Here is a 14825-nt window from a genome sequence, read left to right on the forward strand (position 1 = left end):
AATAAAATGCCTGGACTCCAAACTTAGGGCAAAATGAAGGCACAGTTGTATTGTCACTGGACTGCTGATTACTCACAAAGAATTCTAAAATCTGGAACTGAAAGTTAGTCCCAGTAATAAAAGGCTCTTGCGCAGTTTAGGAGTACTGGGGATAACATATTAACATGTATTGATGTTTGGTTAAAGCACAGAAAACCAAGAGTCAGGACTAAACTGTTAAGTCTTTAGGTTGGAAAGATGTAATTAATCAATCAATAAATCAGTCATAGGGCCTCATTTGTATATTCTCTATATTAATCAGATGGAGGAGGAGGTAAAGTGCAATTTTTCCAAATTTGTTGACAAACAAAAATCATCGGGAGGCATGTTGTAATGAGGACATACGAAATTTGCAAGAGAGGTTAAGTGAGTGGGCAAAATCTTGGCAGATGGCATTTAAAACAGAAAACTAAGGTCATGCATGTTGTAGAAAGAATCAAAAAGGTAGATTACGATTTAAAAGGAGAGAAATTCCACACAATCTGGCTGATCTTGTGAAAGAAATAATTAAAATATAAGTGCAGCAAGTAATTAAGAAACTTTGGCCCTTCAAGCCACGATGAAGTGATTGACTTATCAGGAATGGTTAAACAGGTCAGGTCTTTATTGGTTAGAGTGTAGAAGAATGAAGGGAAATCTTATTGAGCACACAAAGGTTTAAGAGTCTTGACTGGCTAGATGTTGAGATGATGTTTCAACTAGTGAGAGAATCTTAGTAGTTGACATAGTTATCGAATAGGGAGACATTAATTTAAAATGGAAGTGTGAAGGAATTTCTTTCAGAAGTAGTGAATGTCTAGAATTCTCTAACCTCGAGAGTAAGAGACCCTAGCTCTTTAAAAATATTTAGAGAGCAATTATAGAGTTGAGTGCTATGAGGAGATGGCAGGAGAAAAGATAGACCTGAGACAGATCAGCCATGATTTCATTAAATAGTAGAGCAGGCTAATGGGGCCAAATGGCCCATTGACACTCTTATTTCTTCTGTTCTTACTAATGATGACCATAGAACTATCAGGGATCATCAAGAAAACTCACTTGGGTCCCTAATATCCCCTAGAGAATGATATTAACCATCCTTGCCTTATCTCACTAGCATATATTCCTGATGCAGAGTAGTGTGTGATTCACTTCCATCTGAAATGGCCTAAGAAGCCACTCAGTTTAAAGGCAGTCAGAAGTAGGCAACAAATACTTACCCTTGTAGTCACATGCACATTTTAAGAATACATTTTTAAAACATTTTTGTAAAACTTGCAAGTGTTGATCAATGTCATGACATGCTTGTTTGGAGTAGAATTCAAAAGAGGAGGCTTTAGGGAAGTAACTGACATGCTTGGATCATGGTGAAGAATGAAGACACAGCACTCATATTTCATCATTTCATTAACTGGTGAATGGTGATTTAAGTGCAAATGCTTTCCATCAATATGTTTTCTTCAGGACAGGTAAACAAAAGAAATGGAGCCAATCATTACAGACTTTAAGAGGCATTTATTTGCAGTGTTACACATTACAACCCAACATCCATAATTTCAGTTTGTATCTATGTCTAGGTGGTATAAATCAATGCCCTGTGAAATGCCCACCATCTACATACAGCAATTAATATACAAATAACCAAAACACTCACCAAAAGTAAGTGTATCAATTGCAGTTAGTACCGAAGTATAATCTTAACAAAAGCAAGTTTGTCATTGCCGGCAAAATTAGATAAACAAAATTAGATTAACCAACATTTAACAATGGTTTCACTGTTTTGAATAAATTCTAAAATTTCTGCAAGTTTCCCTTTCTTTCAAATAATGAATAGCATTAGTGAGAACTTCTTTTCCACTTCAATAAGTGGAATGCTGGTGTACTCTCTGACTGCCACCTTCAACATAATCAGTGCCTCAAATGCTGGTAAAACAGAAGTGCATTGGGATGTCTGTTTGAGTTGATTATTTTGGCTAAAACCACACTATCCAAATGTGAAACTACAGAAAATAAAAAGTTCTGAGTAATATTCATATGGAATCAAATAGATCAACATTTGTCTCAGAAGGTGGGAGAAAAATCTCAATTTTTAAAAAAAATTCATTCATGGGATGACAGTGATGCTTGCTAGGCCAGCATTTATTGGCAATCTCTAACTGAGAGTCAGCCATGCTGCTGTGGGTCTGGAGTCACATGGAAGCCAAGCCAGGTAAGGATGGCAGTTTCCTTTGCTAAATAGCATAGTGAACCAGGTGGATTTTTACAGCAATTGACAACAGACTCATGGTCATCATTAGATTCTTAGTTCCAGATTATATTTGCTACTGAATTCAAATTCCACTATCTGTCATGGCAGGATTCAAACCCAGTCCCCAGGACAATATCTGCTTCTCTGGATTAATAGTGCTACCAATAATATCACTAGCCCATCACCTCCCCCAAGAAGGTATCTTAACAACCCATAGATAAATCATCATAACTACAAACAACAAAGAGTGAAAGATCACTGTTTCTCCACTGAGTTAGCCAGGGCAATTGTTGGGAAGCGAGAATTGCCCTTAGTGCCCCAAACAAGACTTGGGGAAAATTATCCAGAATCCTCCACTCCTAATCATTATCAGTAACCCCTAGCTTAACAATGGCGTTTATGAACATAGGCCAGGACAGGATGAGGCTACACTGAATTCGGCTGTTTTGCACCTTCCGGTTTTCCTGCCAGTTCTCGATGAGGCTGGGTCCTTAAATTAACAAGGACCCGTTTGTCATGCAGCTCTCTGCAATCAAGTTGTATATCACTCGATTGCCCAAAAGTAGAAGTAGAAACCAATTTTTATTTAGAAAGTAGAAAAGAATACAAAGTGGCAACAAATACGAGCAAAGAGTTGTTGCTTTGTGCCCAATAATTGGAATATAAATGGCGTTATTTTCAAGAGCAGTTTGTTTTCTCAAGTTTCTGCTCAAACTCAAGTTTAAATGTAAAATTTTGCATGCATCAGCTCGATTAGTCACTGCTATAGAAGGCAGTTTTCTTTCTAAAGTTACATTAAATATTATTCCTTGATATATTTAAGAATGGTAAATTGTTGCAGTTTTTAAAATTGGTTTTATCATAAAAATCATTTTTGATCAGAGAAACTACCTGTGAGCAATTTCAATTAACTGAAGATAAACTATTGCAAATTCTGAAATTACTGTAACATTGTAATAAAAGCAAAATACCATGGATACCAGAAATCTGAAATAGGAACACAGAAAATGCTGGAGAAACTCAGCAGGTTTAGAAGTGTCTGTGGATATAGAAACAAAGTTAATGGCTCAAGTCCAATATGGCTTCTTCACAACTGTTACATTCTGAACAAAAGTCAAATCATAACTAAAAACACTGACTCTGTTTCTCTCTCTACAAACGATGCCAAACCTGATGAATTTTCTATATCTGTATAGTACTGTGACTTGGTGGGTTTGGCAGAAACTATTGCTGCATCCTCATAGGACTGGGTGATCTGTTTACTCAAAAGCTGCAAATGTTATAGGGCTGTAGTTTCAATCCTTCTGGTTATGTAATGTGACATGGAGCTGGAGTAGAGGCTGCCGAGAGGGAAAGCTCTGCAAGATTCCCTCTGGCAAAGCGGAGCTGCACTCCTCCATGCTCTTCATAGAGACAGAAAACAGTATGCATCCCCATCAGTACACTCCTATATACTGTCTCATCAAAATCTTCATGTGGGGTCCCTGAAACAGAGCTCATCTATGACATTGCCCTTTGAAGAGCAGGTAAGCAAACTAACCTTTCTCCTGATCTGGCCGCAACCCACTTGTGCACAATGATTCACCACATGCAGATCTTGACTGGACATGAACCTCCAAGATATGTGCAGTGCCAGCCTCTGAGCTGGTGGCTGAGAGTGTCAGATCCAGCAAAGGGGCCTCTTCATTTGTGCAGTGGTGCTGCTCTCTTGCTATCTCCTGTTTCCGAGTGTGCAGCCATTCTTGGGTGTCAGAAAGTTGATTTCAGGGAAGGATGTGTTGGGTGGAAAGCAAGAGCTCCACAGTCACACCATCAGCAGTTCACACATCATGCAAGATTGCAGGAGAAGGGCGAGTGTTGAAAAGTGCCATACGGCGGGAACATACCATAATTCTCAAAGTTCTCTGTAATGGCAGATGCCATGGGTTTTGTGAATTCTGCCATCTCTTCCGCAGGACTCTGGAGCTGCAGGCATCCTTGTTCTCCAATGGTTCTGCTCTGCACCCTTCTATTACATGCTACCCAGTCCTGCAAGAAAGAGAGACAGAGAGCGAAAGAGGAAAAAGTCAGTGACTGGATGACCCCTTGTTCTGCTGACATGCCTGCCACAGCTGAATAGCTGGATGCTGTGAAGGCAGTGGACATGCAGTTGGCATCTTTGGAATATGGGTGGGGTCATGTGTCCAGATGTTTGACAAGAGTCTCAGGTGCCAGAAGTGCTACCGAGTGACTGACGGGGTAGTGGTGCAATGGATATGAGATGTCATGTGAAGGTGCATTCAAAGAACTTTACAGTCCTGATGAGGTCATTACAACTTGCTGCACTGCTGCCAAATCCTTGGGTCCAGACCCCTTGCAGTGACCTACCTGGCCACCTACTCCCATTCTGGTTGGAGTGGCCCCACCCCACAAAAGCATGGTCGCCCTCCTACAATTCATCTTCATCATTAAGGCCTCCCGTACCACAGCTATCAATGCAGGAACTTTGTTTGGAATAGCAGCAAAAGCATTCATCAGCAATCTCCTGTGACTGAACATAGCTTCTTTTGAAGAGAAAGAAACTGCTTTGGGACACAGAAAATCACTTGTATCACACGCCACCAATGCGCACTGTTCAATTTTCTGCTGAATACTCAGGCAGACAGTAGAATAGAAACAAACATGAGAAAATGCTGGAGAAACTCTGCAGGTCTGACAGGATCTGTGGCGAGAGAAACAGAGTTAAATGTTTTGAGTTTGGTATGACTCTGCTCCATAAATGGGAGAAGATCACATGGTTCACCAAGCCTGCTCTGCCATTCAATATGATCATGGCTTTAATTCCATTTTCCCAATTGTCCCCCATATTCCTTGATTCCCTAAAAAACCAAAAAGTTGTCCCCAACAGCCTTAAATATATTCAGTGGTGTGACATACCTGGGGTAGAAAAATCAAAAGAATCACAACTCTGAGTAAAGAAATTTCTGCTGACTTAGTCCTGAATGATCAATCCCTTTTCTGGAGACAATGCCCAGCGCCCAATGTTCTTTATATTCCAGCCAGGAGAAACAACATTTCTCCTGCCTGACCTGTCAAACCAATGGGATCACCTCTCACACTTCTAAACTCCAAATCATATAACAAAAATTCACTCAGACTTCCATCGCTTGTTCCTGGAACAAGAGGCTTGACCTATTTAGTACACTCTCGCCTCTTACACATATACATCCCTCCCAAAAATGGAAACCAAAAGTGTTCCAAGTTATTGCAAGACTGAATTACTTTTGTACTTCCAATATCCTTGCAATAAAACAGCCATGGCAAGTTGCTACAGTGCAGCATATGGATAGTACATAGGATGCACCACTAGTAGCTGGGTATCAATGAAACAAACTGCTTTGCTCTGGATGACTCTAAGCTTCCAAGTGTTGTTGCAGCTGCACTCATTCAGACATCATTATACTACTGAATTGTGCTCAGAACTTGCTTCTTGTAGCTAAACAAAGTCCAGTTATGTTTCTGTTTGATTGTGACTTCCAGAAACTTGACAAGTGGGGAATTCAGCAACAGTGATGTCATTAAATGCCATGGGGAGGACGGTTTGACAGTCAGTATTATTGTCCAAATCTTTCTGCATGCAGACAACTGTTTCAGTTTGTGAGGAGTTGCAAATGGCTTTGAACTTCTCCACTTCAGAACTTATAATGAGGGAATAATTGAAGCAGCTAAACATGGTTGGTTTACGAGGACTGCCCTGATGAACTCCTTCAGCAATATCTTCAGGCTGTGATCAGTAGTCTCCAACAATTATTACAATATTTTGTGTCAGTATGAATTCCACGCGTAGAAAATTCTGCCTTGATTCCCAGGGACTTCAATTTCGCTAGTTTTTCTTGACCTCAACTCAAGTCAATTGCTGTCTGACATCAAGAATAGTCACTCAACCTGAACCACGGAATTTACATCCTTGATCTAAAGTAAAGAGCTCATGGTGTCCTGAGAACAACTTGACATCAGAAAGCAGGTTATCACTGTGGAGTTTTGAGGATACCTTTTGTTACACTGCTGCAGACAGAGTAGGTCGATGGTTCAGTAATGAATGGGACAAAGCCGAGTAACTTCCCACTTTGTCAATACGTTCCAGTGCAATAGCGAGACTGGAGCAGATTAGCTAGAAGCACATCTGGTTCTGGAGCACAAATCTTTATGACTACAACCAGGCTGTTACTGGAGATCAGTATCCAGTACTTATAGCTGTTTATATGAATTAGTACCGGTGATGTTGGGGATATCAGGAGGAGGCCAAGATGAGTCAGCTACTTGGCTGCAAGCAGAAGCAAGCACATTAGCCTAGTTTTCTGCACTCATGAAAAAGCATCTTCAAAAACGGTTGCAAAGATGCGTAATATAACCAATATGACTACCAGTGGAGCAACTAAGGTGGTCGGCCTTTCAAAGTGTTGGACCGTCTCAGATTTAAGAGCAGCCACCATAAATTTAGAACCTTTTTCTTACAAATGATGAATGGACTATTTTTAATTGAAGGGGAAGATGATACAGAACTGTGACTCAACAAAACCATCCATATCAATTTGTGCAGACTCATCTTTCCCTTTAAAAAACATCCCAAAATACAGGCAAGAAGAAAAGGATAAAAGGTCATGAGAGCAACAAACATCTAGGAATTAACATCATAGTTCATCACAGATGAAGTCCTGACAAGAACAGATTGCAATTTCAAAAGAATAAAAAAGGCAGTACAGAGTCTAGTTTAGTCAAACATCAACCAAATGGTCGCAAGTTGAACAAAGTGCAACTGAAATCCCAAATCTCATTCTTCCATATATTTAAGCTGAAACAAAACTGTACCATAAAAGTCATCCAGCTCAAGAACCAATTGCAGTATTATCGGACATCAGACATCTTGATTAAAATGTAATTGTATTGATGCTCACTCACAGAAAATGCATATCTAAACATTGAAAATTAGATGCTAGAATTTCTGTATAATCTATGGACAAAAAATACCCCAAGACATGGCAAGGCTGTTGCCACAGCCCTTTATTTAGTCAAGTCATAAAATACTACAGCAAACAGCACAAACTATTAATTTTGTCTCAATTTTTTCATCTTCTATTAAAATTCTATTAGAGTTATTGTCAATGGCAGAGGAGGTCATTCAGCCCATCTAGTCAATGCCAACTCCTCATGGAGAAATCAACCAGTCCCTCACTCGATTCCCCAGTTCTGAAAGTTTTATTTGTTTCAAATACCTATCTAATATCCTTTTCAAATTATGGATAATTTCAGCTTCTACCACCCGTATGGGCAGTGATTTCCAGATCATGACCATTTTCTTCAGAAAAAGGTTTGTCCTCAAAATCCCTCCACATCTCCTGTTGAAAATCTTAAATACATATTCCCTGTTCAACTAAGGGGAAGTTTTTTTCCTTGTCTACTTCATCTAAACCTTGTTTTAAATTGTACAGCTCCATTAATTACTCCTCAATTTTCTTTACTGCCAGTAGAATAATCTCAGCCTTTTTAACCTAACCTTGTAATTAAAACCACCACCACCTTTTGCAGAATAACTTCATTTAGGAAGCACAAGATCCCATACATTTCACCAACCACTCTCTCCAATGTGTCTCATATATACAAAGATCAAAGTATACCCCGAGACCCTCCATCTCAGTACACATTTTAGACCTGTACCATTAAATCAACTTTGCCTCTCACTACCCCTTTTGCAAAATACTCCTCAGTTTTAAATTCCAACTGCCGATTATCTGTCTATTCCAAGATTCAAGGATTTTAAATCTCATAAAAAGTGGTCCTAGCACTAACCCTTGGGGAATACCACTTTCTATCACTCTCCACTCTGTAAAACAAACATCTGATATAACTTTTCTATCCTCACACCAATTTATATCCTATTGGATTTGTTTGGTTGCAAGAGGTTCAATTTATGTGGACTTTCATCCTCCTATTTCAAGGATTTCAATTTTATATGGCACCAGAAATATTTGTCCTATCAATACATACATTATACTAATACTATATACCAATGAATTAGTATTTTTGTTTTTCCATGGCATGAAATATGCATCACTAACACATGGAGCTTTGGTTATTCGCAACTCCGAGGCATCATTGTATAATACCACAAAATATTAATTTAAAACTAAAGCATCTTTCAATGTGATTTGTTTACTTCAAAAAAATGTTTAAGCAATGGATTCAAGGTACACTTAAATAGAGTTTGTTACTCTTTTGTTATTGAGATTCGTGAAACTCTGAAATAACAGTAAAGGACACCTAATATTTCAACCAAGTCACCAAGAAGCAGAAATGTCCTTCCTGTGTGAATCCCAGTCATGAGAAATCTTGAAATGCGAATTGACGCATAGGACAACTTGGATTAGAACTTAGTACACCAATCAAATAAATGGCTGATACAAGCCCAGTATTACTGTTTGTGGAATTACTGTTGTCAATATAAGGAATGCTTCTTCAAAAGTTCAGTAGCTGTTGGTATGGATCAAGGCTATCCGTATACATTTTGCTATTTAAAGCTCCTGAAATCCTTGTTGCTGATATTAACAGGTATAATGTTGTGCAGCATTTTTGCATCCAGTATTTTCGCAGAACTAGGAACTGACTGAAAACACACACATTAAAAGAATGGGTAAAGGGGCATAACACAAGTACAATAATCATTCATCTGCTCATATCTATTCTGTGATATAGCAACTCAAGAAATTCTTGAAATTAATGTGTGTTGAATAAATTCCAGTCGATGAACTAAACTTTGTGCTGTTATTGAATGGAAATACCAGAGAATGATTTTAGCTGTTTGCTAAGTAATTACATAAAGATGATTATAAAAATGTTCGCAAAACAAAAAAAATGTTTTTTTTTAATTTTTGAAGCATTAAAATGCATTTACTAATTATATAGGCAGGATTATATCATTTTATCTGTTTCAAATTTTTGGAATAGACATCAAATTAAATATTAAGCAAGTCATCAGCTTACCAAACTGGTTAGTATAGCCCAAATAAAGTACAATACATAATGTTCATATCCTGTTCTTTACAAGGTCTTTGACATTGTTGAAACAGTTCGTTTATCGGTTTAATGTTGGTCGACTGTCATTTATCAGATGAAGAACGAAAGAGAGTTTATTCATTGCACATAATGTGGAAAGCACTCAATATATACTTGAGTTGCAAATGGCCACATGTTTAATTATCAAACAGTAATCTTCCTCCATCCAAAAGATTCAAACAACCAGTTGCAAATTTCTAACAGAAAATAAAGATTGTCTGTGACTAAACTAACAGATACATTTTCATCTATAGAAGGAGAGTAAAGGAGGAGATGTGGTCATGACAAAGCTTAAATTTGTGCATTGTATAGCGTGATCCCAACTTTTTAATAAGTTATAGCATCAACTGTACTCAAAAACAGCATTCTGGTTTTACCAACTGATCTTAATTCACACCGTACTGAGCATTGCTACTACATGGTCTTAACACCACTGGATGGATTCTAAGAAGCAGGTACACTAGTAATTAATTTAATTAACTCAACAATAATGAGAGTTCCATAAAGTTTCTGTGAAGAATAACAGTCGATACTTTTGCTAAACTCAAAAATCAGATTGGCTCAATTGTTCAATGATAAAATCCATCAGAATATTAGTCTTAATTAAAGATAACCAGTCACTTTCACAAAAATTATGATCATTTGTTTACCTCAAATTGTAAAAATGTCAGGCTAAATTTATTTAATTATTCAATGGTACTGCCAAAATATGTAGACACTGCTTACAGATCAAGATCCAGCTAATAAGAGATAAGAATTAAGTGTGCTGCAAAACTTCAGTCAAGTTAACATTAAGCAATATCATAAACGTCATTTACTAAACTTATCAGTAGAAAATGCACCCATAGTTTCTTCATATTCTGTAACCTAAACGACTACAATAGTTTTTTTTTCCAAAACAAAACTTATCCAATCGAATTTACTATTCAGTTTCTGTTTCTTTATTATCTGAACTGACTAGGATCCAATATCAAAGATTTTATTGTTTTCCACAGATGCAGTATGAGCAAGAAAGATATTTTAGATCTAGGTGACCAAATCTCAACTCAGCTCATCACAATCAGGGGTCTTGTTGGTGGTCACCCAGCAAGATGTACCTCTGCAAAGATCATTTGCATAGAACTATTCTGTAGCTTACCGCAATGCCCATTGAAAGCTTGTGGCTTGACTACCTGGTTGCAGTGACTGCATACAACTAGGTAAAATTCATCATGAGCTGGACAGTGGCCAAACAAGTGCATATCTGTAACAGAAAGAATTTGTGTCATTGTGCTGCAGAGTTGTACATTCCAATATTACTGAGCATGCACAGTGGAAGACACAATAAAATGGACTTCTGATCCAGTGTTTTTCAGACTCTTGGCGTTTTTAATAGGCACATTGATAATGATAGTTATAAATTAACCATTTTGATAGGTAATAGTGGATAGTGCAGGGTGGCAAATGGGCAGGTTGTGTGGGTGCTGGATGTGCAGAGGTTATGTAATCAACAATGGCCTTACAAGGGCCAAAGATGAAACTATTTAAGCAGGCATTTTTTTTGATAGTGTTGTGACCTCACAATGTGCTATCTTTATTTTCTTGTATTTTGTGAAGTTAAAGTTCTTACCATGGTGACAATCTTGCTATTTGGAATTTTCACTTTCGATCACTACCACCAATCTACCTCCATTAGCATTGCAGCCATAGGGGAGAATTTCAACTAATTCCCCCCAAATAAAAATAGGTTGGGTTGGCTTGAGGGTTACTATGGATAAAGAGCGAAAGTCTGAACCCCATGCCCATCCTGTTTAAAGCATGTGAATAGAATGCAGGTGACAAACCCATTCCAAGAAGATAGGCTAATATTTTAAACATTATCTTAAGAATGGGTACCTTATTTCTATCTATCATTTCAAACTTGCTGGGCCTCATTACTGCCTAGCCTAGCTATCCCCAACTGCATTGGGCTACAATCATACAAGTTCCAATCTCCCCCAACCTTTACTCCCCTGAGACATTCAATGGCCTGTAACTCTGGCCTCCCAAAGAGGTGCCTGATCTTAACTCCACCTCACCAATAATTAGATCCCCACTCCGGCCATCCTCAAGGCCTCTGATCATACTCCACACTCACCCACCCTCTATCAAAACAGCCTGGTCCTCCAAATTATTTGGTTCTACAGAACCTCCGATCTGCCCCAATCCCTCCCAGACAGGTCTCTGAACCAACTGATGTCCTCCCATTGAGGTGTCCAGTCACTGATCAAACCTTTCCAATATCCCACCAATCACCAGGTAACATCTTTTAACGTCTTCACTTCTCAAAAACCTCTGACCCCATACCCATGAACATGTGGATAGGTTTTTCCAAACCACATCCTGGTCATCGTCATGCCCAACTAAAGCATTGATCACTGTCTGCACTGAAAACTTTGATGACCATCTCTTCTATGACCACCCACCTCAACTCAAAGCCTCTGACCACCTTCCAGCCCAAAGAGTTCAGACGCTTGTGCAGCTTCTTCCATTCCAAGGTCTCTGATCTCCCATCCCTTCTCTACTTCAAGGCCCCCAAGATTAAGCCCCTGTTCAGTGCGTGAGGGTCAGAACCCCCATTAGCCCTTCTGAAGAAGGGCTTATGCCCGCAACATCGATTCTTCTAATCCTTTGATGCCGCCTGACCTGCTGCGCTTTTCCAGCAACACATTTTTAAGCTCTGATCTCCAGCATCTGCAGTCCTCACTTTCTCCTAGCTTAGAATAGAAACTTAGCCGAAACAATCAGACTAGTTTCCAAGTGGGGAAGCTGTCAGTCAAGTTGCAGACAATATGGTGGAGTCAAAACCTCAATTTGCAGCCACTCCTCACCACATTCTTGGCAGGTCAAAAAATTTTAAATTCTACCTATAACATCCTGCTCTTTTAACTATTTGATGAGAAATGTCAAAGCTATCAAATAAGTAAAAGATAATTATCTATACCAGAAAATCTGATTATTTGAAAGGTTTCTCAGCAGACAGCCAAAATTTAAAAAAATTTGTCAATGCTTGGTATCATGTAATTAAAACACTTACCGGTACCATATATGAAAGTTGTAAATGACAATTTTCCGAAACCTTTTTTAAATAAATAGACATTGCAATAATAAATTGGGTTGGCACACTGTCCTGTTCCTTGAATCAAGCTGAAACTGTCCAATGAAAACTTTGATGACTGTAAATTAAATTATTTTGAAAAGTCTAAATGCAATCCTTTGGACGCAGGCCAAAGCACAAAGCTGCCTATACTTTTGTGCCAATTTCCCTTCAAAGTCATAAAAGGTTGCCAGTGGTAAGAAACACAATTCAATGCAATTTTGGCAGAGATGAAACACCCTTCTGCACCAAGGCTAAATTCAGCCCGGAAATAAACTTTTATTGCCACATTTGGTCATCAGCAAGAATGCTTCAGCCACTTCAATCAGTGCCCATATCCATCCCTACCTGAGCTTACACTATGAAACATTGATTGGGTTTCTCTCAGCTCCTAAAAAGCTGCGAAACTCACCCATCATGAATTTCAACCTTTTCCCAAATACCAGCATGTACATCCCATCCACATAAAACTCACTCAACCTTCATCTGGTTCTTTGTCTGCCAATGCACTAATTACAATGCTTTTGGCCTCATTTGTAAACCCTCCATTGCTTGACCCACCCAGACCAAATAATCTCTTCTAAATCAGGTTGAAGACACTTTTCCTCAGCCTTCTGTGCTTCTCTCTGTCCAATCAAGAACTGTAGCCTATTCAGCTTCAGCAATTAAACAGTTTGGAATATCTCATTTGAGTATATTTGACAACAGTTCTGATTTATTTTATATCTTTAATGTAGGAAAATATTGCACTGAAGGCATAATCATAAAGACTGATGATAAACAAAAGAAAGAGGGGGAAAGGAAGGTAGATAAAACTTAGCCAACACTATAAAGATCTTAAAAGGAGGGTCGGAGTTCGACGAGGTAAAGGAGTTCAGTTAAGCAAACGTATCAGCGTTGGATTCAACAAACGAGGGAGAGAATGGTATACAAGAGGTTACAGTAAGAGGAACATGGTTTTGAGCAAGGACACGGTTAAAAACTCTCAGTTCATTTTTCAAATCTATTCAAAGTTCATCTCTCTAAATAAGCGATAGTTTTCCTTTGTAAACCATCTCTCTCTCATTTAGTTTACATCTTTTGACTGTGGGAGCATTCTTTACATGAAAGGTGCACAATAAATGCAAGATGCTGTTATATCTGTTAGTGCTTCACACCAACACAGACTTCCTGAATTTGGTTTACTAGGAGACCCATTGGTCTTACCAGTGGGGTGGACGAACTAGAATGCTGGTCTATTAATCATGGGCCACCCGGGCATCTGTCAACCCTTATCAGCTTATACACTCAAAAGTTACATCCAGGTCCTGTAAGTATATCTATGCAGGAAACATCTACTGAGACTTACTAACTCAGCCTTTCCTGAAACAGGAACATATTTAACAATGATAGTGCAAAGTTGGGCATTAGCTGCAAGGCATGATTACAGAGAATCAGCAAACAACCTTTAGCATAATCCACAATCATAACACTAGTGTTATGAGTGAAGTGTGCATCACCCTGGATAATCCAAGACTGAAACATAATGCCAATCCCGTTTAACTAGGCACTGACCTTGACAGAACGCTCAACGCACAGAAGGTGCCTAATTGTGCAGGTGACCCAAAGAACCATTGCTCTTGCCAACACATCCTGCATCCAGTTTGACATCAATCTGCCTTCACCAAACCCATTGTGGTGTAACTCAACTCAACAATTACCACTGACAATCTTCAATCAACTCAGCTTCCCTGGCTCTCAGTCTTGAGCAGCATGCTCATCACCTGACATCAGGAGGGTAACTGCAACAAGCAAGCTACTGGAGGAGGTCTACTCCAACTCAAGCCCACTTTCACTTCCCTCATGCATCCTGCATGGTTAACTCACCATACTGAGTAACAGCAAAGAATCTATGGTATAAAGTATAGGAAGAGAAAACCCCAAATCACTTTCTCAATGAAGACCTTACTGCTTACCCACTTGGCTTTAAACTCTGATGACAAAAGCAGGAATGGTTAGGCAAATGACCTGTGCCTTGTTATTATGTAATCTTACCAAACAGTTGTGCAATGAAACAAAGGTTTCCTTCCACTAATACTTCACCCCTCTTTCAATAAACCTCAATATATGTTTTTGCTTTCCAAATTATTTGTGTGGCAAATTTGAAGATGATTACGAATTTGAGTTTTATTTTATAATGTTATTTTGGATACTTAGCATTCTTCTTTAAGCTGAATTCTTGCTTTGTATTTCAGGCCATTCAGTATGGCTTTCCTGCATCAATCAGGTGCTTCTCGTCAATAACTTTCATTATTCACACACAACATAAACGACCACTTTTTGACAATCATTTGGACGAAGAAAATCAGTGGCTCA

The 14825-nt window shown here is 38.7% G+C and overlaps 1 protein-coding gene across 5 annotated transcripts in view; it reads right to left on the minus strand.

Annotated features, from left to right (window-relative positions):
- The window catches only part of LOC132824986 (ataxin-7-like protein 1), a 243594-nt gene that overhangs the window by 178865 nt on the left and 49904 nt on the right, over positions 1 to 14825 (minus strand). For 3 of the 5 annotated variants that reach the window (XM_060839936.1, XM_060839934.1, XM_060839933.1), the window contains exon 3: positions 10494 to 10598. The exons of 1 other annotated variant lie outside the window; for it this stretch is intronic. In XM_060839936.1, coding sequence (XP_060695919.1) covers positions 10494 to 10598 — 105 coding nt within the window. Of the gene's footprint in view, positions 1 to 4152; positions 4295 to 10493; positions 10599 to 14825 lie in introns of all 5 variants that reach the window. One more of the 5 variants, XM_060839938.1, reaches the window with a different exon arrangement.

Source organism: Hemiscyllium ocellatum, chromosome 19 (assembly GCF_020745735.1).
Source record: "Hemiscyllium ocellatum isolate sHemOce1 chromosome 19, sHemOce1.pat.X.cur, whole genome shotgun sequence".
In the NCBI taxonomy this organism is placed as follows: Eukaryota; Metazoa; Chordata; class Chondrichthyes; order Orectolobiformes; family Hemiscylliidae; genus Hemiscyllium; species Hemiscyllium ocellatum.